This window comes from Octopus sinensis, linkage group LG12 (assembly GCF_006345805.1).
Source record: "Octopus sinensis linkage group LG12, ASM634580v1, whole genome shotgun sequence".
Taxonomy (NCBI): Eukaryota; Metazoa; Mollusca; class Cephalopoda; order Octopoda; family Octopodidae; genus Octopus; species Octopus sinensis.
Genome location: NC_043008.1, coordinates 4,703,030 through 4,729,906, shown reverse-complemented (window position 1 = coordinate 4,729,906; position 26,877 = coordinate 4,703,030). Strand labels below are relative to the sequence as shown.

The 26,877-nt window shown below is 35.3% G+C and overlaps 1 protein-coding gene across 1 annotated transcript in view; it reads right to left on the bottom strand.

Annotated features, from left to right (window-relative positions):
* LOC115217806 overlaps positions 1-26,877 on the bottom strand; it is a 549,517-nt gene that overhangs the window by 133,185 nt on the left and 389,455 nt on the right. The window contains exon 7 of the mRNA XM_029787489.2: positions 9,718-10,005. Coding sequence (XP_029643349.2) covers positions 9,718-10,005 — 288 coding nt within the window. The remainder of the gene's footprint in view (positions 1-9,717; positions 10,006-26,877) is intronic.

Sequence of the window (26,877 nt, the reverse complement as noted above, 5' to 3'; positions counted from 1 at the left end):
GGCCTTACCTTTCACCTGTCTAGGATTTCAAAAAGCAATACCTGCCTTTTAAAAATCGATTCCATCTTTCCTTAGTGTCAGTGAGCAATGGTCATTTAAAAGACTTGCCTGGGACATTATGATATCCAAACATGGAATGCAGAGTGAAAGAACCATTATCTTCAGAAAGAAGCTGGAAAGCATTTCTTTTTATAGGCATATCGTTTTCTAAACACTACACAAGTGGAGAACTGTTAAACCTGCCATGTTTTTAGACAGAAGTCGAGCACAATAAAATAAGAAGAACAACAACAGTAACAACAAGTGATTCAGTCTCAGGTATAGCCACGTGGTTAAGAAACTTGATTTGCAACCATGTGGTCTTAGGTTCAATATCACTGCTCAGCATCTTGGGCAAGTGTTTTCTACTCTGTCCATGGGCTGACCAATGCCCTGTGAGTGCATTTAGTAGATGGAAACTGTGTGGAAGCCAATTGTGTGCGTATGTATATAACTGTATAAATATCTATGCACTCTCACACACACATATATGTGTGTATGTGAGTGTGTGTAGATATCTATGTACATGTACATGTGTTTATGAGTGTGTATCTTTGTTTTTGCTTCCACCATCACTTGACAACTAGTGTTCATTTGTTCACATCCCTATAACTGTTAGAATAAATACTGGGGTTGATTTATTCAGCTGATCCCTTCAAAGCAGAGCCCCAGCATAGCTGCAGTCCAATAACTGAAATGAGTTAGGGATAAATGTCATTTATTTCTTGTCTGTTTTTCCATGCTGGAGGAAGATTTATTGAGGCAATATGTTATGGTCCAATGCACTCCCTTTTGTCAACCTTTACTTATTCTTTAAGTAAGGAACTCTTTTATTTATCCACTGATTTTTACAAGTGTAGAGTTACACACACACACGCACGTCTCTTTGATGATAAGTCTGCTCAATCAGGTTTGATGTAGGACCTAACAACAGTAACAAGCAGATAGTGAATTTAAGTTAGAAATTCAATCTATGAGTTTATACAATTATGATTTTTTTTTTCTGACTATTAACTTCATCTGTTATCTTTAAAGTCAAGGTTAATCATTAGAAAATATATAGTTTTATTAATAACAACTCATCTCAAATCTCTCTCTATCCGCTCAGTCGAAGTCGACTCTCGGTCACTCGTTGGATCAGTGTCCTCCAGTCAGTTCTATCCTGGGCTGCTTCCTTCAGACTGGCCATGTCTATTCCGGTATCACTCCTGATGGTGTCAAGCCAGCGAGTTCTTGGTCGGCCTCTTCCTCTCTTGCCACTGACCATTCCGAGCATGATGTCCTTCTCCAGGGATTCTCTCCGCATAATATGACTGAAATATGCCAATCTACGCTTGGTTATCCCAGCTTCTAGCGACATTTTCGGCCTTATCTGCTTAAGAACTTCTCCAATATTTAAACATTTATTTTGAGTGTCTTGGTCCTGGTGTCACATAAAAAAGCACGTAGTACACTCTGTAAAGTTATTGGCACGAGCAAGGGCATCAGGCAGGCAGTAGGGCTTAGCCCAGTCTTCTGACTTGCCAGCTCCTGTTAAACCCATGCCAACCTGGAAAGAGGACATTAATGCCGATGATGTTTTGATGGGAGCAGTCTTTAGCTCTTTGATTGTGAGAGATAAATTTAAGAGGAAGAAATCTAGGAACACTTTTGATGATAGCAAAAGAGAAGAATCTGGGTTAACTATGGATGTGTTTGCAAAGAGTTGAAACAGGTGAAAGTTATGTCTTTCGAATAATTCAAAGGACAGAAAGTTGTGTTGTGAGGAAGGAAAGTCCAATGGTTTAGATTAGATGTCTGTTTTCCTCCTCCCCCTCCTCTGCTTCAGAAAGGGAGAGGGAGAGATAGATAAAGAAATATAGATAGATAGACAGATAGATAGATAGATAGAGAGAGAGAGAGAGAGAGAGAGAGAGAGAGAGAGAGAGAGAGAAAGAGAGAGAATAAAGATCCCAACAAAAGGATGAAAGTTGTTTTTTAAAAGTTAATTTGCCTGCTATTTCTAGGAAGCCAAGTATCCACATAGAGGCTCCCTTCTCAATTCACTGGTCATAAGATAGGACATGATTGCTTAACTCTCAGCAGAAATGAAACCTATTTTTTTTTACCACACCTATCGAATAGTAATAACTTCTGACCATTGTCCAATTAGGGTAGACAAGGAATGGCTTTGATCTCAGGCCATCAATTTTTAGTCTCGGTCTGGTTGAGATTAGGTGAGATCTAGTATTTGACTTTCTGAAATAGTGAAATCACTCAAAGTACAAAATTAAGTATTTATTAAAACCATGGGCTTCAGTTGTTAGGGTTAAAATATTAATAACACTTTAAATTAAACCGAAACGACTTGTATATATTTTATATTGGTTCCAATATCTTTTCAATATACACTTGCTGTATTTCTATACTATTCAATTATCTTCCTATAATAATTTCCATATGAGTAATTTTATTACTATTTTAATATTAATAATAATAATAATAACAATAATAATAATAATAATAATAATAATAATAATAATAATAATAATAATAATAACAACAATAATGATAATAATATTATTTCAGTTTTAAAAAAGAAATCTTCAAAATTAAACTGGCATTTTGAAATCAAGTAACAAAATCATAATATAATTCCAAGAACATATTTCTTTGAAACTCAAATTATTCTCAGGCAATTGTACCAGTATGATAATAAAAAAAAAAGAAAAAAAGAAAAAAAGAAAAAAAGAAAAAAAGAAAAAGGAAATAAAGAAATGTGATAATAATAGAATATATTCAACAACTATGAATATATATGGTGAAAGATTGACTGCTGTAGGCCAGCTTTTGCATGATCTCATTATTTTCCGTAAATTACTTAAATAATTCCATAGCTTGGCAAGTCTTGGACTACAACAAAAATGATGAATATATATATATAAATATATATATATACATATATATATATACATATATATACACATACATATATATATATATATATATATATATATATATATATATACATATATATACATATATATACATATACGTACATATATATATGTAAAACAAAGAAAACTGTTAGTAAAAATTAATAAAGAAAAGAATGAAAAAAATTAAATATAATTAGTTAAAAGAGAAATAAAATTAAGAAAATGAAAAACAAAAAAAATGAGAACGAAGATAGAAAAATGTAAGAATATAATAAATAGTCTAAAGATTATTGCAAATATAACTGTGATAAAAGAACTGAGACCCAGGAGGAAGTATTGTTACTATGTTGTTTCCTTTAAGGGCAGATAATAAATTCTTCAATGGAACAAACCAAATTTTCTAATCTCATTTTTAAATTAATATCATGCACTTGGAAAGACAATTATTATTGTTGTTGTCATCATCACTGTCATCATCATCATCATCATCATCATCGACATCACCACTGTCATAAATTTAGTGCTTGTTTTCTATATGTTTGTATGTGTTTGAAAAATCTACAGTGCACTATTTCTCCACATGCGATAAACCTATGTAATTTCATCTGTCAATCTCAAAGTTCTTACAGCTAAGTTAACAAATTAATATTAATATATTCAATGAGTGGAACATTAAACAGCAGTCTAGAACTAATCCTTTGGTGAAGGGAGAAAATATATTTGTCAGTGGCTAATAATATTATTTTAATTATTTCATCGAGTACATGTTTTGGCGTTATTGACATCATCAGCTAACGATGGACATCACTGTACTTCCCAAAGTAATATTCATTTAATGAATGTACAATAATATTGTACACTAATTAGTACAGAAATATAGAATGGTTTAGAGAATAAATAACTCCCTATTCAGGAAAAACAATAGCTACGTTAATGTTATCATATTTAATCTTGGGAGCAATTAAAAAAAAAAAACTGACAAGAAATAATTATGTAGCGGGGAGGGGGGGGGAAGCAACAACATTAATCAATGACTAATGTTATTTCAATTTCTCTTTCTCTTGACAATTCTTAAAATCTATTTTCTTATATCTTATGTATTTAATGAATATTTTCCATTATCAACTTATTGCACTTTTGATATTTCCTTGCCATTATATGTTCATATCAGCTTAGTTGTCTATTTAAAAAATTTTTTATATTACTGTATCACATTTGGTGAACAATAGTGTTGTTGGCAGCACGTTTCCAATAGTAGATCTTTGGTTCACTATTTTTGACACCAAGATAGACAATGGAGTGTCTGTGTGACTCAGTGCTGAACATGTATCACAAGGAACATTGTTCAAAAAGTACTGATTTTTTGATTTTCTTATTAATGTTCAAATCTTTAGCTGGAATACATCAGTAAAATACTCACGTGTATGCACACATCATCATCAGCATCATTTTTATGACTTCTTCCCATCCTGGCATGGGTTGGACATTTTGACAGGATCCAACAGTCCAGAGAACAATGTCTTGTTCTAGTGAATCAGTTTCTATGGTTTCTGTAGTTGGATACATTTCTTAAGGCCAACTGCTTTACAGAGTGTACTGTGTGCTTTTTTTTCTGTGGCACCAGCATTAGTGAGGTTATCCTGTATCTTGCAGGACTAAAGAGCTTTCTCGACTGAGAGGGAGGATATGATAGAGGATGATTACTGTAAGTGAAGTGTTGTGAAGTATGATGGGAGGAGCACACAATTTATGCTTAATCAAATACCACTTCCCCAAAACTGTTTAAACTGAAATTAATGTATAAGACATATATCGTGATTGAAAAGCAAACACCTTAACCACTCAAGCATGCCTATGCCACATAAGCATATGTATGCGTACACATGCACACACACACACATCATGCATATATATATATATATATATATATATATATATATATATATATATATATATATACATTACCTCAAATACTCTTGCTCTCTCTCTCTCTTTCTCTCGCAATTATTCAAACCACTCACAACCCTTTGACTGTCTCTCCTCCTGTATTGGCAACACCTGTCTTATCTCTCACCTTTCCAGAGTCATTATCCTCAGTGACTTCAATGCTGCTAGTCTCGAAGCCAAACTCGTTTCTATTCTCAACTCTTTACACCGACGTGTCTCATCCTCTCCTCCCATCCTAGACTCTCATGCAGACATTCCAAACACTTGTTATCACTTTCTCAGCTCTAAACCTAACCTCTATCAAACTGTAGCCATCTTTGCCCCTATCAGTCATCCAACCACTGCCTCGTCACAACTGCTCAACACACAACCACACAACCATGTACCACACAATATCCCCATCCCCTCAGACCCTTTGGCACTTCAAGTAAGCTTCACCAGTTTTATATCACTTTTCTGAGGCATCAAAAGTGCTCCACTCTTGACCCTTCAGAAGCAGCTAGATGAGTGACTGAAACCACTCTTTTAGACATTATTGTACATCATCCATACAACAAAAGCCTGATATCCTAAGTCCTCCAAGTGGTTCACTTGTAGTCATGCAGCTGCTGTAAGGGCAGAAACAAGCTTACAATGCCTGGAGAATGTCATCCACTCCCCCAAACTAGCTGGTTCTCATCTAGCTGTGCATTTACTTTAAGATCATTATGCAAAGGATACCTTTGTGTATCACACAGCCATCCAACTTCCCTGCCTCGTGAATGATAGCTGATCCTTTTGGTTCCTTATTAAAAAATTTCCACTCATCTTGTAAGTTCATTTTTTGTCTCTTCTTTTAAAAAATGCTGACTCTTGAAGCAGCTCCATTTTATCTGCCTCCATTTTATCTGTCTGTTTTACATTTAACTCCACATCCTTAGCCAATCCCCTTCAAAGCTTCCTCCTTCCACTCCAATGCACTCCTTGCCCAACTAACTTACCTCCACATCCAACAATACTCACGCTTATGCTAACAACATGACTCTTCATTTTCCCTCTCTATGTGTCATCTACAATTAACTTAGATATGATACACAAACCTGCATTGGTTCCATAAATGAAGACAGAGCATCTTCCAGTGGCACATACCTGCTTTGTCTCTTTTAACTGACAAAAAATCTCACACACTAGTCATACCAACAAAACAATACCGCATTTCCTTCTATAACGTCAAGCAGGAGAGCTCTCACAGTCACTCCAAATTCTGGGTCCCACTACCATTGAGGATATCTCTTTGTAAAAGTACATCCTTAGAGTTGTTAGGACTACTCTCCAAGGACTATCTCTTCTTTTTAGAGTCAGAAGAGATTTCAGCCCCTAATAGCTTCTGATACTCCACAAAGATCAAGTGAGGACCACAATGGAGTAATACTGTCACATCTGGGGTGGCAATGCTGTTACGCACACTGACATCCTGTATTGCATCTTGAGAAGGGATACTTGACTGATTGGCACCCCATCACTAATAAATAGACCCAAGTTTCTGTGCCACAGGCATGTTTTCTCCTCTCTCTATCCATTAATAAGGCCTCTATTCCACAGCTGGCTGGTCTTGTACCTCCACCCCCAACTCATTCGTTTCTCTACCTCTTGTCAATATTGGTCCATGCTAACCACCATGTCCAGCCCTTCATCTCCAGAACATTGACTCTCTGGAATTTCTTTGCCGTTCATGCTTTGCAGCAGGTGTTGACCTGCAATAGTTCAAATGGAACATTAATGGCATCAGTCTCACTAGACTCAGAGGGACAGCAAGGCTTATGGGCTCTGCCCCTTCCTTAAGACTCAAGGCTGACCCATTGTTTCTCCACACTGAGAAGTCACAGCTTTGGTACAACGAATACGTGTTTGGAATGCCTTGGGAGAAGATCGCAAGATGGATTCTTCAAGATGAACCAACTGGCAGAAGACCTCGGGGTAGACGAATAGTGAGGTCAGTGATGCTTGAGAAGACAGCACGAAAGTGTAATGACAGTTTTTCTGAGAGGAGCCAATGGAAGAGGTGCTTGAAGACTCTTCTCCCATGACCCTCCAAAGAGTAGTGGGTGATGAAAATGGATGAATGATCATCCGTTTCAATGATGAGTATACAGCTGTTTCATCATTGAATAACCTAATCATTTAATTAATGTGTAAATGGCTGAGTATTTTATATATACATTTACTCTGAATCCAGGCTGAAAAACCATGACAAAAATGACATGGACTTTTAAATCAGAGACACAGTCCACCAAACTGGTTCCCTATTCAGATTCTGTTGTCTAAAATTCAGGTACTGTGGTCAATCCTTACTACAGTCCTCCCAAATCAAATCACCCGTGAGACTATTGTAAAATTTATTCATTTGCCCAAGATTCTATACTGTGGAATAAAACTCAGTTCTCATATTTGCTCAATGTGGCTATGCCTGTATTCAGTGTGTGTGTGTATGTGTGTGCAAGCACACACACATGCATATATATATATATATGTACACACACACACACACACACACACACATATGTATACACTGGGTGATTGCAGCCCCTGTGAGCATGTATGTATACATTTATGTGCTTTTCCTAGAGCATTAGAGCATTTTGGCTCTTATTTCTAGCAATGTAGGTGTCTTGATACCCTTAGTCGCGTTTTCCTTTATGTTTATAGTTTTCCTTTATGGTATCACATTCCGCATGGCTGTTTATATTATTTTATGTGTGTATGTGTTTGTGTACATTCTGTGAGTAATAACCTGGTGTAGAACTCAATATACTTATGCTCCCGAATGAAGCATTAGTTAAGTAGAGAGTGGTGATAAGAAAATGAGACTTCAAAGCTATGAGGTGTTACTCGGGCCCTCAAGTCTGAGTTTGCTGCATCTTAAAGCAGAAACGGCTGTAAGCTAATGAAGTAAATGAGATAATCGTTTATTCCTTTGCCATTTCAGTTACTTATAAAGTCATGGCTCTGTGGTAAGAAGGTTGCTTCCCAACTACATGGTTCCAGGTTCAGTCCCACTGTGTGGCACCTTGGGCAATGTCTTCTACTGTAGCATCAGTGCAACCACAGCCTTGTGAGTGGATTTGGTATATGGAAACCGAAAGAAGCCCATCTTTTCTCATATATGTTTTATTGACTATATATATATATATCTTTATCTATGTGTGTCTTGTTGGGGCAGAAGCGCAGTGTTAAACTTGCCTCCTGAGAGGAAGACATAGACTGGCATCTGATGCAGACGTACAGTGACCTCACAAGAGAGCAGGAGTTGGGAGAGTGTAACATCCTCACAGACCCCACGGAACCAGAGACGGAGTTTGACATGTCAGAGCTGCAGCTAAAGAAAGTCAGGGAGGAGGTTATCCACAGAACAAGGACAAGCTCTGCTCCTGGACCGAGTGGCACTTCATACAAAGTGTATAAGAACTGTCCCAAGCTTCTGTTGTCTGTGGAAAATCCTCTGAGTCTTCTGGAGAAGGGGGTAGATCCCAGAACAATGGAGAGTGGCTGAGTGGGTGTGGATTCTGAAGGAGGAAAACTCCACCCAGGTAGACCTTCATCTCCCTGCTTTGTGTGGAAGCAAAGATCTTCTTCAGCATTGTTTCCAAACGGCTGCGTGCCTACCCGGGTCAGAACGCCTACATCGATACATCTGTCCAGTAGGGTGGCATTTTGGGAATGCCAGGCTGTGTGGAGCATACTGGTATGGTGACACAGCTGATTTGAGAGGCAAGAGAGAACAAGGGTAACCTGTCTGTGCTGTGGCTTGACCTGGCAAATGCATTCAGCTCCATTCCACACAAGCTGGTTCAGCTCACGTTGACAAAACATCATGTCCCCATATATATATATTTGTCAATTCCTTGAAAATGGTGTCATAACCCCAAAATATTGAATACAAGGTAAGTTTACATTGATTCACATATTTGTTTTCTTGTGATTTACCTTGCATTTACTTCGCATTGTTCTGGCCTTACCCATGAGCCTTTATACAATATATATATATATATTATATATATATATATATATATATATATATATATATATATATATATATATATTTACATGTCAATTTAATACACACACTGAAAAGCTTCTAACAGTTTCATGCTTTTATGATACTTTAACTGGACATAGTTATAAAATGTGCCATGTATCCCCAAGCAATCTTTCAGGCTCTGTTTAAGCATTAAATATATTTTAGAAATAAGGCTGCTGGACAGTGGGAAAATAAGAAAAAAGGAAAAGGAGGATGATATAAGTCTTATATAATGAGGAAAGGGCAATTTGTCAGAAGAAGGGTGATGAAGAAACGAAGATCCCCATCCACCCTAACTGCAGAAACTGCAATTAATGCAGTTTTTTACTTCTTGTTTTTTTTTTTTATCTTCTCACTGTCCAGTGTCCTTGATTTTAAAATATATCCAACACATAAACAGACACTGAAAGGTTGCTCAGAGATGCATGGCATATTTTATAAATATGCCGAGTTTAGGTATTAAAAACGTAGGAAACTGCTCTTTCAGTATGTGTATTAAATTGATATTTATCTCTTACTTTATTCTACCGATAGTGGATCTATAATTTATGTATATATATGTATATATATATATATATGATGTATTCGGTATTTAAATAAAAAAATATCTTAAAGCCTATATGCTGAATCTCAGAAATGCTTCCAAAATTTTAATAAGAAGTTTTGAGAGATATGATGATGTACCAAAAAACAGGAGAGTTTTGAAATAGAAAGATAATAATGTGCTGAAAGAAGCCATAAAAAATGATTGCCTACCATTAAGGACTTCAACATTGAAGCTGGTTACATCCATGCCAGAACGGCAAACGTAGTTGCCGGCATCATCCATATTACTTTTTTTAATCAGTAGTTGACTCGATAGAAACTTCGTATTCACCGAACGCTGTCTGGTTATGAGTACCCCTCGTGTAGAATCATATTTGATCTCATTGCCATCTTTGAACCAATCTACATCCTCGGGGATATAGTCCCCACCCACAACATTGCACACCAATATTATGTGATCACCGACAGTCACAAACGAAGTTCCCGTGAGATAAATATCTGAAAAATATAGAATTTGGTGTTCGGTTTTTAGTTCTCTCTATTTTCAATATTGTGGCTCAACTATAAATTCTTATTTGTTTTTAAGTTAGATATGTTAGTAGTAAGTTAGTAAGTTAGTATCTACTTATTACTTGAAAGGAAATAGAAATTGAAAATATATATAATCTTTTTTATTATTTTTCTTTTCTTTTTTCATCTCAGAATCTAGGAGATGAGGAAGGAAATCATTCATATGCAGAGAAATATACATATATGCATGTATGTACATACATATATATGCATGTAAATATACATATGGTATACAGACACACACACTCACTCATGCACGTATGTATGTGTGCATATATTTAGGTAAAATGAGAACACCTTTCTTTTCAAACGTTATATTGAAGACCCAAATGTGTTTTAATTAAGTCTTTTTTTTTTTTTATTAAAGATCTTTTTTTCATCTTCCCTTATTAGTTTCATATGTTTAATTTGAAATAATAATTTTTATTTTGCCAAACTAGACATAAAAACCGAATAAGGAAATATGATAAAGTATTAATAAAAACGTTGAAATCAAACACAGCCAGGTCTTCAATGTAACACACACCTAATATCTGGATGTTTCTATTATCCATTTCTGCTTTGAAATATTAAATCTAACATAAATTAAATGTCTACATTATTTAAAAATAATTATGCATAATGATGGAGTCCTTAATCTATCTATCTATCTATCTATCTATCTATCTATGTATCTATGTATCTATGTATCTATCTATCTATGTATCTATCTATCTATCTATCTCTACCTACCTACCTACCTACCTATCAGTCTATCTTCCAACTATAAATAATTAAATATTTGTAGGATTCATTCGAATCAAGAAATGAAACGGCATGTTGTAATAAAGGCTGAACATAGCGATTTAGAAATATCTTGACCGTTAAAAGTTGCCAGATCTTTCATCTACAAAGTTTGTAAGAAGCTAGAGATTGAAGATGGAAACATATCGCCAGTATCAAAGTATAAAACACATTCTAAACGCACTGAAATCATCAGAACACCTGAATTTATCCATTGATTACAATACCAGAAAGGCTATGACGTCAACTGCAAAAGATCTCCATGTGTTAGAAGGAACAGTCAGAAATATTGTCCACGAAAACATCAGATATAAGTCTTATATGATGAGGAAAGGTCAATTTGTCAGAAAAATCAAAAGAAAATCACTACATCAGATCTAAAAGGTTCTTAAACAAATTGAAAAAAGCAGAAGATTTGATTTGGTTTTTCTCAAACGAGAAAAACTTTGACCAAGGTCAAAAAGTTAACAGAAGAAATGACAGATGGTTATGTGCAGACCCTTCTGAAGTTCCAGGTGTTATGCATACAAAATTTCCTGAAACTGTCATGGTTTTAGGGGTTGTCAACAATGAAGGACATTTGATGCATCCTTACTTCTTTCCAGAAGGTCTTAGAGTTCTGCTGCCTACATTGAGGTCCGAGTAATGTCCAAAGTGAAGCAGGACCACTTGATTTGAGCATGTAGATGATTTAGATCTCATATAGAAGCAGTTGTTGAAGCTGAAGGTGGCTTTATTGAATAACATTCTAGAAAAGAAGGTTTATTTTTATCCTCATAGCAATTTTTGATAAATATATTTATTATCTGTTATTATATGTTTTTTCTAATAAACTTAAGTCTGTCCTCAAATATTTTACGCAACCTGTATATACACACACATATATATATCTGAAAAATATCAAACATAACTATATGTATATATATATATTGTATACACCCTGAATTGTTGCCAAAATGAGTGAGTCAACATACATTCCACATCCTGGCACTTTTTTAAAAACCAAATATCAAAATTGTGACTCACCAGAAGAAAACTGAAGAAGAAGGTGTGTTTTTTTCATGATGTAATTGAATCAACAAAAAAAAAATCTTTGATCTTATATATCTATGTATATGTATGTGTGTACACATATATATATATGTACACCTGGATACATACGTAGGTGCAAATAAATATGTGTGTGTGCCTGTGTGTTTTATATACATATGTGTGTGTGTGTGTATGTATATATAAATATATACATACACCCACACGTACACTTTTGCTCAAGTTTTTATGATTAACAGTTTTTCGTATTAACTTAGTCTCTATCAGTCTTTTATGCTTAATTTCTAACAAAAGTTTTCAAGAGAAGGCAATGTTCCTAGGCCTTCTCAGTTTCATCTTTTGGGTGAAGTGGTTGTTGGTGGCATTTATGGATTATTGCAACATTTTTGCTGAATGAAGCAAAGTTCACTGGAATGATGTTGTTGCTAATAAATTTACGAGTGCTTCATTTAAAATTCAACTGCTGACTTGTGAGTAACTGTTCTTAGTTTAATACTAGGGTGTTGCATCTGTATATAATAAAGAACTAAAAAAAAACAAGTAGAAAATAATACTATAAAAAAGATTAAACCTCCAGCATTCTCTTGGTTTCTGTCTAATGTTTGAAAGAGAAGCTGCTGTTGCATATATATATATTATATATATATATATATATACGCATATATATACATATATAGTAATCATCATCATTTAACATCTATTGTCCATGTATGCATGGGTAAGACAGTTGACAGGAGCCAGCCAAGTAGAAACTCTACCCAAGACTACTGTGTCTGTTGTGGCAGGGATTTTACAGCTGGATGCCCTTCCTAACATCAACCACTCTGCAGAGTGGACTCAGTGCTTTTTACATGGCATTAGCACAGGTGAGGTTAGTTTTGGCATGATTTTTACAGCTGGATGCCCTTCCAAACGCCAACCATAAAACGGTGTGGACTGGATGCTTTTAATGTGGCACCAGCACTGGCAGGGTAACCAAGTAACTCACAAGACAAGGAATTATGACAGGGGCAGGGGGCATTTGAGGAGGAGAACTTGTGCCAGAGGATGAAAAGCTAGAGTGTGACAAAGAGACAACAACAACAATAATAAATGAACCGGATATTATTATTATTATTATTATAAAAGATCAGACAAAAAAGATGTGTTTATTAATTGATATGAGTATTCCTTGCAATTACAATATAACATCGAAAGAATTTGACAAGATCAGTAAATATAAAGACTTGCTAACAGAAATTGAAAAAATGTGGCATCTCAAGGCAACTACAGTACCAGTGATTGTAGGATCTCTAGGAATGATAAAAAAAGGCACTGAAACCTATTTGAAAATGATACTGGGCTTACCATCGCTACAGGAAGTGCAAAAAATCGTGTTAACTGGAACGACTCATGTACTGAGAAGAGCATTATCGCTATGAAAACAACATCCATCCATGAATTTATTTATTCATTAATTTTTTTAAATACATATTTTACCTGTGAATTTGCACGTGTAATCTGGGAATGCATACAATGAGCTTCTCTGCCCTAGGTGTGCGGAAAACACTCATCAAGAAACAAGAAAATTTGAAGAAAGAAGGAATAATAATAATAATAATAATAATAATAATAATAATAATGATAATAATAATAATAATCCTTTCTGCTAGGGGCACAAGGACTGAAATTTTTGAGGAAAGGCTAGTTGATTATATCGACCCCAGTATATAACTGGTACTTATTTCATTGATTCTGAAAGGATGAAAGGCAAAGTCGAACTTGGTGGAATTTGAACTCGGAACATAAAGATGGATGAAATGATGCTAAGCATTTTGTCTGGCATGCTAATGATTCTGCCACCTCATCACCTTTACTACTACTTCTACTACTACCACCACCACCACCACCACCACCAACAACAACAACAACAACAACCTAAGTATAAGACTGGCAGTTTATTAAGCCCAGAAAGATGAAGGATAAAAGTGACCTCAGTGATATTTGAACTCGGAGTAAAATGAAATCTACAAAGAATATCCCAAAGCAATCCATACAACATTCTAAGGAATCAGTCAACTGACTGCCATTTTATGAAGAGAAGTCAAAACTGAATGAGTCTAGATAACACGAAACTGTATTCCTCTTATTCTACAACAATTTCCACAGAACCAAATTAGTGAACTCATCAACTCATTACTTTAGAAGTTTTTAGTTCCTACTTGCTCTGTGTTTGCATTCTCAACATTCACTTTTTCATATGATTTTGGGATATGGAGATTGTTATGTGATTATTAAGTTGTTCTTTTTTTTTATCTCTGCTAAGCTAATCTGGTTATTTTTTTTCTTGTACATCCTTCCAAGTTTTAATAGATAAACCTTATCAAAGTTAATGCTATGAGGTGTCTATAACAATTTTGCTTTTTTTCTCCTGGTTTCAATCATTCAACTGCACCCGTAGAAGAGCATCACATTCAGAGGTTTCCAGTTGACTATATCAACCATTATTTTTGTAAGATAAGAAATTGGATGCATAAGTTTTTATCCCACACTGGAATAAACACACACACACACACACACACAATTTCTGTCTCTTATACCAAACTTCATTGATAAGGCGGCGAGCTGGCAGAATCATTAGCATGCCAGATGAAATGCTTAGCGGTATTTTGTCTGCCATTACATTCTGAGTTCAAATTCTGCCGAGGTCGACTTTGTCTTTCATCCTTTTGGGGTCGATTAAATAAGTACCAGTTACGCATATAATCGACTTAATCCGTTTGTCTGTCCTTGTTTGTCCTCTCTGTGTTTAGCCTCTTGTGGGTAGCAAAGAAATAGGTATACCAAACTTCATTGATAAGCATTTGGTTAACACAAAACAACCATGGTAGAGAATACTTACTCCATGTACTGCACCACATGGTAGCAAAACACACTTTTAACAACACAACCTCGCCTACATTTATAGTGTTTTAACAATTGCACAGAAAGTATATGATTAGATTGTTCCCCACTAAAATTCTAAACCAAGATATCGTTATGTCTAATTGGTTTGTTCTATAAGAGCTAATGACTAAAAAAATATATGTACAGAAAATTGCATATATTTACACTGAGCTCAGATTTGAAACTCAGTAAATAAAAGTCTCTACAGAGTCCGCTGATAAAGAATCCTCAGCTATTGAACTATAATTATTGGTTTGATTTCACATCTATAATACTTGATATATATTATTTTTGCCAGTATATGTTTACTTGTTAACTTCTAGAAATTTCAGACCAGATAATCAGAATTCTTTGAATTTAATTGCTAAGTTGCTCATTTGTAATAAGTGAAACTTTCTTGAAGTTCAGAATTTTATTGAAGTTGTTGTTTAGACTAAAATATCTTGTGCTGTAGAATGAACCACATTTAAGTAGAGAAATACCAAGCATACACATACATGCACATCCTCATACTTAAAACACAAATACATAAGCTGTAAACGAAGCAATTTCCTAATGCATAAAATAAATATAGCAATATTCTTACTAAAATCAATATTAGTCAACTACATTAGACCAAAAGTAAAATTAATAGTCTTCGAACAACAGAGAACCACAGAGAAACACTGAAACGGGGTTAATTCCTTCATCTTAGTTGCAGAATATTATGCCACATCGTTTAGCAGCTATTATCAAAAGGTAACAATGTGATAGCCAATGTTTGGATAATGAAGGACATTTCTTCATATCTAAAACGTATTTCAAAGCACACAAAAACACAATGACAACAACTTGTAATGGTTAACTTATCTCGTCCAGAATAAAGTTCCAGTTGACCAAAATTTCAAAGGAAATTCTTTGACTCAAGTTTTGATATGCACTTAATCAATTGTAAAAATGACCACTGCTTTAACAGTACCACTTGCCATTTTTGAGTGAAGTATTTTATGGTTAAAATTTCTTTCATCTCTTCATTGTTCTGAAAGTATTCAGTAGTTTAAAACTTAGAAGCAAATCAGGTTTGTTTTACAGCACAAAGTGTTGCTTGGATTTTCCTCTGGATATTAGGAAGGAGTGTATGGAGAATCTAATTTCTGCTGTACTTGTAAGACAATATTAACATTCGGAAGCATCTTATAAGCTCTACTTTTGCTTTCAGATGCATTCTTCAGTTAAAATTTGATTTTAAGTTAATCATTTCTTATATAACGAGATTGTTGATAATTACTGATATGTAAACTTCTCTCTTCGTCACTAACAAGAAACAGTGTCTAACAGATAATCTACAAACTTTACAAGTATAATCTTATGCAATAAAATTTATTCAGTCTTGTCGTATTCAGAAAGTTTTCAAAAGAACACATCTAACAATCAAAATAGCAAAATTTTTAAACATAATTTGTGCTCAGCGTTACTTCCATAGCCATGAAAATATAGCCCTTCATAAGTTTCAAGAAATCATAGGTAAGGCTAAAGACAAAGAAAATAACTATGATATCCAAGTTATACTATATATATTATTTAATGTTCATGTTAGCATGGGTTGGATGGTTTGACTAGAACTGGTAAAACTCCATTGTCTGTTTTGGAATGATCTCTATGGCTGGGTTCCCTTCCTAATGACTACTTTACAGAATGCACTGGGTACTTTTTATGTGGCACCAATACAGTCATCAAGTAACTTGCAAGACAAAAACCTCTTCAGCTGGAAGTGGGAAGAAATAGTGAGCTGGGTGAGGGGGGGCGCTTTGTGCCAGTTGATGAGAGATTAGAGGTATAAAAGGACAGGGATAGGTGTCTTTATATATTATATATATATATATATATATATATATATATATATATATATATATAGCTAGCATGGGTTGGACGATTTGACTGAGAGCTGGCGAACCAGATGGCTGCACCAGGCTTCAATCTTGATCTGGCAGAGTTTCTACAAGGGCATCCAGCTGTAGAAACTCTGCCAGATCAAGATTGGAGCCTGGTTCAGCCATCTGGTTCACCAGCCCTCAGTCAAATCGTCCAACCCATGCTAGCATGGAAAGCGGATGTTAAACGATGATGATGATGTATATATACAAGTACAAACTTCCCTCTGGTGAGTAAGGGTGCAAATCAGCAGCAACATTAATAAGAGTTAAAAGAACTCTTAGCCACAGGCAAGCGCTTATCTATTGATTGACAAGGGAGACCAACCTCCCCACAGCAAGAAGTGTTAAATCATCAATGATTTCAGATTGAGTTAACTCTCATTAAGGACCCTTACTCCATTGCCACGGTTGGAGGGGATTCCCCTTCTCAGTTTATAGCAATTACCTTAGGAAGAAGCATTTGAGGATTTGGTCAACTGGTCAAGTGAAAATTATAAATTACTGAGGCAGTTATCCGAAATTTAAAAACCAAAAGGCCCAAGTACAAACATCCCTAAAGCAACCAAGGGTGCAAATCAGCATCGCTAGAAATATATGTGCTTTGCTGTGGCTAACAGTTGTTTTGACTCTTATTTCCATGGCATATAAGTAACGAAGATCACAACAATCCCTCTGAGTAGGATGCTGGCTCATCACGGGGCCACTCATTTACAGCTGAGTGGCCGAGGAGAACAACATGAAATGAAATGTCCTTCTCAAGAACACAGTGCACTACTTGGTCTGGGAATTGAAACCTTGCTCTTGTGATTGTGAGTGCAATACCCTCAACTACAAGGCTGTGCACCTTCACAAATTTATTTAGTGGCTGGTAATATTAGTTTCAAATTTTGGCACGAGGCCAGCAATTTCAGTATGCTAACGATTAGTGCCTCATGGTATTAAAACTGCAATGTGCGTTGTACTGATGATTCATGACAAAAGTTCATTCTTTGGAAGGCGACTGGCATTATCGCGGGGTCAACAATCTTGCTTAGCAGCCATTTTGTTCTGGTTTTAATCCTGCTGCGAGACACCTTCAGCAAGCACCACTTGTGAGCTAATCTCAGATTGATTGACGCTTTACAAGTAAAACTTGGGAGATGAAATCTGTTTGAAAGTCAGCAGGGTCAGTTATGCCTGTTGTGTGTGTGTGTGTGTGTGTGTGCACACATTTGTGTGTATTTCTTTGCAGAGTTCAAGGAGGCGTAAAACTTTTATTTGAGAAAATACAGCTTCTGGTACATGTGAATGTGTGAATGAGACTGTTCCTACATATGTGACATGACAGTGTCATGCCATATTATACTGTATGTATGCATGTATCATCATCATCATCAACATCATTGTTTAATGTCTGCTTTCCATGCTGGCATGGGTTGGATGGTTTGACTAAGGACTGGCAAGCTAGGAGGCTGCACCAAGCTCCAATCTGATCTGGCAATGTTTCTACAGCTAGATGCCCTTCCTAATGCCAACCACTTCGAGAGTGTAGTGGGTGCATTTTACATGCCTCTGGCACAGGAGCCAGTTAGGTGGCACTGGCATCGATCACACTTGAATGGTGCTTTTTACATGCCAGTCTGGCAGAACTGGCATGTCACGCTCGAATGGTGCTTTTTATGTGCCACCAGTACGGGAGTCAGTCATGCGACACTGGCATCCGCCATGACTATGATTCCACTTGGCTCAACAGGTCTTCTCAAGCACAGCATATTGCCTAACAATTGAAGAAGGGTACTTTTAAATGGGCCAGTAATGTGATAGTGGCATTGGCCATGGTGGAGTATACTAACTTCATTTCTTTCAAGCCTAAGCATGTCCTCATCAACCACAGCTCATGTTTCACTGCTGTGTAGCATGGCTGTTCACACACAGGCATCATACAATCTACCTTTCAATCTGAGTGAGAGACCTAGGCTATTCTTATTAAAATATGCTCTCAGAGCATCAACTCCCACTACTGACTTGGTCATCTAGGTAACGGAAGTTATCAACTACTTCTGGTTTTTCCCCTGGCATGTGATGGAATCTGCTTTCGGTACATCTTTGGTATTTGTTGTTCAAAAGCTTCTTGTCCTTAAAGGCTTGGGATAAAAATTGGCCCTTTTTCATCTTGTATGAAGAATACCAAATGTCTTCATACACTACCTGCCTGGCAAGAAACTCAGACACTCCCATGTCTCTGGAAATGGACCTGATTGACTTGGAGGGATCATTATCAATCATGGCCTGGGTCCCACCAACAAATTCAGGAGTTCTTTTCTTATCAGAACGATCAGAGTGAGTTTTCTGAGCTGCTGTACCTTCATAATCACTAATAGACTCATCCAACTCTTTCCGAATCCTCTGCATTGTCCTCAGATTGACACCCAAACACTCTGAAATGTTCATAGTGGAGCTTCCAGCACATATGCCAAGCACTACAGCATGCCATTTCCAAATTTCTGGCAGAATGAATTGTGTCATGGTGTTGTTTTTCTCACAGACGGTGCCCAACTGACCCTGTTATACTGTGTAGCCGACAAAATAAAAAACAAAAAATGTGCATGTACAAAATTAAAAATATAAACTGGTGACAATTTACCCATTGCACTCTGTGTGTGTGTATATATATATATATATATCCTTTAATTTTGTTTACAGGAAACATTTTGAATATGTATATAAAAGCTCCTGTGGAGGCACATAGCCTAGTGGTTAGAGCTGTGGACTCACAGCTGAGAGATCATGGGTTCGAATCTCAGACCGGGCGATGTGTGTGTTTATGAGTGAAACACCTAAGCTCAATGCTGCTCCAGCAGAAGGTATTGGTGAACTTCCACTGATGCTTTCCCCATAACTTTCTCTCACTCTTTCCTCCTGCATCTAGCAGCTCACCTGTAATGGATTGGCATCCCATCCAGGTGGGAAACCAGCCCTTACGAACCAGGCATGGCTTGTGAGGGAACAAACAACATATAAAAGCTCCTATTCTATTATGTCAGCTACTGCCTCATGATGCCAATTGGTGATACCAGTTTTTGGGGGTTGCACCAAGCTGTGCTGCTATAATGTAGGAGAAATGTAGTAATAATAATAATAATAATAATAATAATAATAATAATAATAATAATCCTTGGATGGAATTTATAAATATCTAAAATATTTAAAATATTCATAAATTACATCCAAGGATTATTATTGTTATTACTATATATATATATATATATATATATATATATATATATATACACACATATGCATACATACATGCACATAAACATGGGTTGTTGAATAATTCAGATCTACTGAAGAACGTCAAGAGTGACAACTCAGGAATCAAAATGAACGTAAGCTTGCAATGGAAACTTAGTCTGATGCTTGGCAAATACAGGGACAATATAAACCCAACTCGATGGACGAAAGTTTATATTTTTTTTACAATATACTAAACATCTTATGTTGGCAAAATTATAACAAGATGAATGAATATTTTATCACAGACACAAATCAGAATCTTTGGTTTACCTGAATAGATTAAGAAATTGCAACCATTTAAAGTCCTTACGGAACTATTAAATCATCAAAGCAGTTTCTATATTGTTGCTAGACTTGTTATAAAAATATCAGTCAAATCTCCTTCGAGTCACACCCTACTTTCTTACAAAATAGCCAAGTAGCCTTCAAATCGACCATACCCTTTAAAAATGAAAGACGTGATGAATAATGTAGCCTTAAATAAAATTTTTGAAAATATTATGATGTAGTCATGGTTAGAATGCCATTTGATCAGAGGGCTGCTGGATCAAAGATGACCTGGGGTTAAACAATAACAGCAACTTAAAGAGAACAACAAACCATATGAACACAACAATTATGATGGGAAGTCAGACCCTTGTGGACGCAGATGCACATATCAAAGAAATGTAAGAAGATATCAGTGTTGTTCCTACATTTGACTGAGAAGAAGAAGAAGAAGAAGAAGAGAATATGAATGTGTGACTTGATGGAAGAGAAATTGCTGTGACCCAGGTGTTTCGTGCTTGGTGGGAAAATGGGAAGAAGTTATCGTCAGAGGTCTGGCATGAACGCTTGCTGCAGATGGATTCTGCTGAAGGTACCCAAAGGCTCAATGATGGTGCTAAATTGGGTGGTGAATTGAATCTATTATCCAGAACGATTGGTGATCGACTTTTCATTGGCATAACAATACCCTACCCTCATAGATCTGCAAGCAATAGATGAAATCCATGCCAGCTGGGTTTGAAATATCAGCCTCTCCTGCATCAACTGCAACAAACTTCAAAAAATCAGCAGTATATAACAGGTAGAATAAACACGGCATTGAACTTTGCCCTCACAGTGGTGTTAAAATACAGTGGATATAGTCCTGATGAAAGAACACAAGTGACTTAACATATTGTGCTGATTCACACAAAAAATAAATGAATAAAAATAGGAGTCAAATCTCCCTCAAAATCTTCATCTCACAATGGAAAGGTTACATTTGATAATTTAGAACTGGATGGTGTTCACTGCCTGAAAGAAAAAGATGTCTGGAATACTTTTAATTGTATATTTGTTCAATTTGGGCTGACCTGAAGTTAAATAACAGCTACCATCAGTAAAATACACAAGTCAGCTAGGGAACTTCTATGTGGTCACTCATACTGCAAGAATTAGCAGTCAAATAACCCTCAAACCACATCTTACTAACTTAAAAGGAGAAAGATGCATCTGATAATGTTGTCCCGAATGCACAGGTCTTAGAAAAAAAAAAAAACAGAAGAAAAGAAAGATAAAAAATGCTGACAGTGTTTGAGCTAAACAATGACAGCAACCAAAATAGATAAAGTGAAAGAGAGCACATTGACATGCAAGGAATGGTTGTAGATGATGCTATAATCTGTTTTAATCACACATTTCCTGAAACTACACATTCAAATCACCTGAAATTCTCATAGATATAATACCATCACACCAGAACATTATGATAAATGTATCCTTGTATCTCCCCAGAACAGAATTTCTGCAAGTTAACTTCAGTAACATCTCATCTTAAGTTTATTTGTTTATGAAGTCATTTCAGAAAAATTATGCATAATTATCAAAAAAGAGGTAAACATACAGTGATGTTTATAGTGAACAAATAGTTTTTCTTTTGCCTTGCTGTGAAGAGAAGATACTGTATTACAACCACATTTTTGTCTCTATGACCAGAAAAAGGAGACAGACGTGACTAGTTTTTCCTTTCTTACTGCTTCATCAGTGACCGATCACTCATTTTCCCACTCGTAGATTAAATAGTATCTTACGACTATTTATAGTATACATAAACTTGAACAAAACTAAACTGATCTGCCTTAATTTTCATTAAGATGGTACATCTGTTAATAACATTTAATTAAATGATGATGATGAAGTACACAACAACATTCGGATAAACAGAGATAAAAGGTCGAATTATGACTGTGTGTTAATAGTAAACATGCTTTTAACTTAGCAGTGAAAAATAGGTACTTTTCAATTGCAACCAGAAAAATTTATTCTAAATACACCCATAAGTTTGAACTAATATCACTAGTTATCCTAATGTTGTTTGGTGTAGTGCTTCTCTGTGTTAATTAAACATTTCCAAAGCTTGCATTTATGATTATTTATATTAGAACAGGTCAATTTAATTTTATCCAAGTTTGTATGTACTGTAAACAGTTATAGGCTACTGTGTTCTCTCTATATATAAGGCTACTATGTTCTCTATAGTTAAGGAAATGAGTGACCTTCCCTAACGAAGCAATAAAAACACTGAAATGTGACTTTTTTTCTGGTCCCAGAAATAGGAAAATGGGGTTCAACCAGAGTATGTACTTTTCATAAGAGAGGCTAAAGTGTGTTTAATATAAACAAACACTCATAAATGTACCTGACATTTGTTTATATATACAAATACAGTGTGGGGCACCTGTTAATTATGCTGTTGTCTACATTAAAATGTCACCAATTTGTAATTATCATTCAGATGAAATGGTTTGTAATTGATAAAACAATGGTAAACAATATTTAAAAACAAATTGCTCTTCCTACATGTTCAATGGAGCAGCTTGCTGGATATAACAGCCAAATGTCTATCAAAATCACAACCTACCATCATAAAGAAAGAAGGGCACTTTAAATAATGTAGTTCTAGATACACGTCTGAAAATAAGAGGGGATGATCATGGCTGGAATATCCTTGATCATAGATCTGTTTCATCATGGTTGACATGAGGCTAAACAATAATGACAACAATAATAATAATAGCAACAACACTACATTGTTTGATGAGATAATGATGTGGGTGGGGGCCCAATGTGTGGTTGTTTGACCTGCTAGAAATAGCAGTAGAATTTCACTGAAACCACACCGTACTGTTTTAGAAAAATGATGGACAAATTAGAAAGACATAATGTGGTATTAGATACATTGTATCTGAAAAGAAAAAAACCCCAAAAAATAAAAGAAAGAAAAATAGACAGGGTCAGTCATGACTGGAATGCTTTTCATCATAGGTTTCCTGGATCAAGGATAGTCTGGATATAAACAACAACAACAATGGTAACAACAACAACAACAACAGCAACCACATTATTTGATGAAAATATGTCTGATATAAGAGAAAGTGAGAGTGAATGTTTTCCAAATTTCAGTTCTAAAAAGACGACAGACAGATAAAGCTGCAATGAAAACAGTTTTGAGAGAATGACTTCATTGAAAGTTAATAATTGACTCTAATATATCAGAGAGTTACAAGGATGAAATGATTTGTGATAAGACTGCTTGCATGTTTATAAATAAGTGGTGTGCAATGCTATAAATTTAGAAGATAAAGTGAGGTGGACGACTGACGAAGGAAACTATTTCCAGAAATGCGAACAGCAGTTTTAATTGTTGACTGATTAAAGCTCTTTCTTCCTCTAACATGATTATTAAAGTCTTTGTAGTTGCCTCACCCGAGGGTGGGGTGGGGTGGTCGTGGGAGGAATGGAAAATTATAGTTGATGTTTAGATATGGAGTAAAATGAAGATATTTTCTGAATGTTTGTGTCTCTTTCATTCCTCGTTTGAATTAACAGATAAGCACATAAATAGATGTCAGTGGACAGTTATGATGTAGATGCTGCACTTCTAGAGCAACATCAATTGTGTTGGTGTTGGGCAACACCTGTGTGAGTTTTGTTCTAACTGATAATATATTGTAAAGTTATGTGAAAGGGGAAAAGTTAATTGACTGAGATCAATTCTAGTTCTGTTTGGCAATAGACTCTAGCTTGTTATTATGTTGCATGACTGTGGAAAGGAAAAGACAGAATAAAATAAAATAAAAGAGATAATCCATAGAAAAAGAAAAAAATAATGGAAATGAAGAAACTGACAGGAAAGGAAAAAAGTATGAAAAAATGTTTTGAATTTTTAGAATTATTTCAATAATCATAAATATTTCCAATAAATGCAATTATTTTGATAATCATAATTGTTTCAATAATTACAATTATTTCAGTAATTACAGTTATCTCAATAATCACAATAATCACAATTGCTTTAATAATCACAAATATTTCAATAATAATTACCTCAATAATCACAATTACTTTAATAACACAATTATTTCAGCAATTATTTCTCAATAATTACAATTATTTCAATAATCCCAATTACTTCAACAATTACAAGTATCTCAAGAATTACAATATTTTCAATAATTACAATTATTTTAATATCATACACAGTTATTTCGATGATTATAATTATTTCAATAATCACAATAGATTTCGGGAATATTCACACGGTAAATAAAAATAGAAGAAAAACCTTTGACAAAAATTACAAACTAGAATGAAGGTTCTGACAAAGCATGAGGTACTTTTTCTTAAAGAGACTGTACTCTAGTAGATTAGATCTAATCTAGCAGACACAAGTGATAGACTGGCAGAGAAAATACTTTGCAGCATTTGGTGAAGGACTTTTATATTCTTATTTCAAATCATGCTGAAGTCAACTTTACTTTTTATCCTGCTGAAGTCAACAAAATAAAGTACTAGTGCAATACTAATGTTGATTTAACATAACCACTGAGAGCTCCCTGCACCCAAGGTTCCTTTAGGCAAGAGACTGTGGGTGGAAAAAATCTACTTGATGGTGTTTGCATTTTAAGGGCTGATAATGGTGTGAATCTAAATGGCCACATTGTTCCCGTGAAGAGCAACAACCCCTAAGTATTATTAGCTGGGATAAATGGCACATCCCTCATTATGTACTTGATACAAGCTGATAGATGTAGAAAATGAAGATATTACTGTTGCTTATTTTATGAAGCCTGACAGAAGAAATGAAAATTTGGCTTTTATTTAAGGTTTGGTCAAAGGGAAAAAGAAATGCCTATGTCATTCATAAACTCTTTGAAACAGATGGGCAAGTCAATTCTAGTAATTTTGGAAAGGAAGGCTTGGGTATAGCGGTTAGTGTAGAATTTGAGGGGTGAGTTGAGTGGTTGAGGAGACAGGGCACCTCCCAAAACATCAAATCAGGTGGTCTACTGTTCTGTGACATAACAGAGAATAAAAGAGAGATCTTTACATGAAAATATCTAGGATGAGAATTAAAGATAAAAAGACTGAAAGGTTACAAGAAGAGAATTTAAAGTAAGGACATTTGTATGAAGAATCACAGCCGGTTGTGAATTCAACAGAAACTATTCCACCATTTGAAGACTTCATAATTTGTATTCTGTCATCAAAGCTGCATTTGACTTTCACTCACGAAAGATGGTTTAGTTATCCTAGATTTCAGTGGTGCAGTTCAACACTGTAAATAACTGGAACACTATATAATCAATGAGTGTTTTTAGTTTGTAGTGCTAGAATCAAATCGATCCATAGGTCTGGAGGAAGCAAAATCAAATAAAACAGGTTTTACATTGGTTTTTAATGACTTAGAGGAGAATGGCTGTGCTGTTGACCCTTTTCAGACTCTCTAGGAAAGGTGAAAGGAAGAGAGAAAATTGTTTCCAGATTAGAGACCAGGCCTGAATGCTTGTAAGAAAATTTTGATCAGAGATTGAGCCAACGAAAGTAGATTCTTCCACTGTTTTCTTAGAGATGTTGCTTAAACACTTTGAACTATGTATATTATGTTGTGAACTATCAAACATTTTGCTTTTAATCATATTTCCATAAATACAGACAATGTGCATTCACGCTTCATCTTTATAAAGAAATTCGTAATTTAGACAGTTCAGTTTAAATGAGTTGTTTTCTTTAGCTGTTCTTATTCATTGAACTTGTACTTTGAGGTTCCGTAGTGACCCGGAGTATTTCTTCTAGCTTAATTAAATAATTTCGATATTGGTATTATTCATCATTTCATCTCTCTCTCTCTCTCTCTCTCTCTCTGTGTTGTGATTCCTCATTGTCTTACAACAACAATTATACTAAACCCCTATGAGTCAGTAGTGGTGTTTTATTGAGTGATAGATTCAGCTTCGAAAAAACAAAAATAATGTTCCCCTGTGAAATTTGCACACATTTTTCCATCTACCAAATTCCACTCACAACGTTTTGGTCAACCTGAAGCAATTGTTGAAGACATAGTGGGATCAAATGTGAAATCACATAGTTACAAAGTAAACTTTTTAACCCCATGGTAATTTTGTTTTTATCACATCACATGGAAACCTTTTGCAAGGAATTGAAAAATATAATTTTGATTCTAAATGTTGAATTATTGGTTAATGAAGTTGATATGCTACGAGTTCTTGGACTCTTTAGTTTTTGATTTTTAGTCATTATAACTAAGGCCACACTGGAGTATTGGCTTGGGATATAAAAGACAGAATGGTAAAATGGTAAAATGTTCAAGGTAGGTAGTTATTGGAATTATGATTGTCTTGACTAAAGTGAATGTTTATATTTACACCTTCAGAACTTGATTGTCTTAATTCCAAACAAACATAGAAGTTCTCTTGGTCCCTCTACTCTTGACCCAGTGAAACATCCTGGATGTGACTGTTGGAAGGAGCACGCAGTTAGTATTCGTTTCAGATGAGTAAACTGCAGTAATGTGAAATGATGTGCC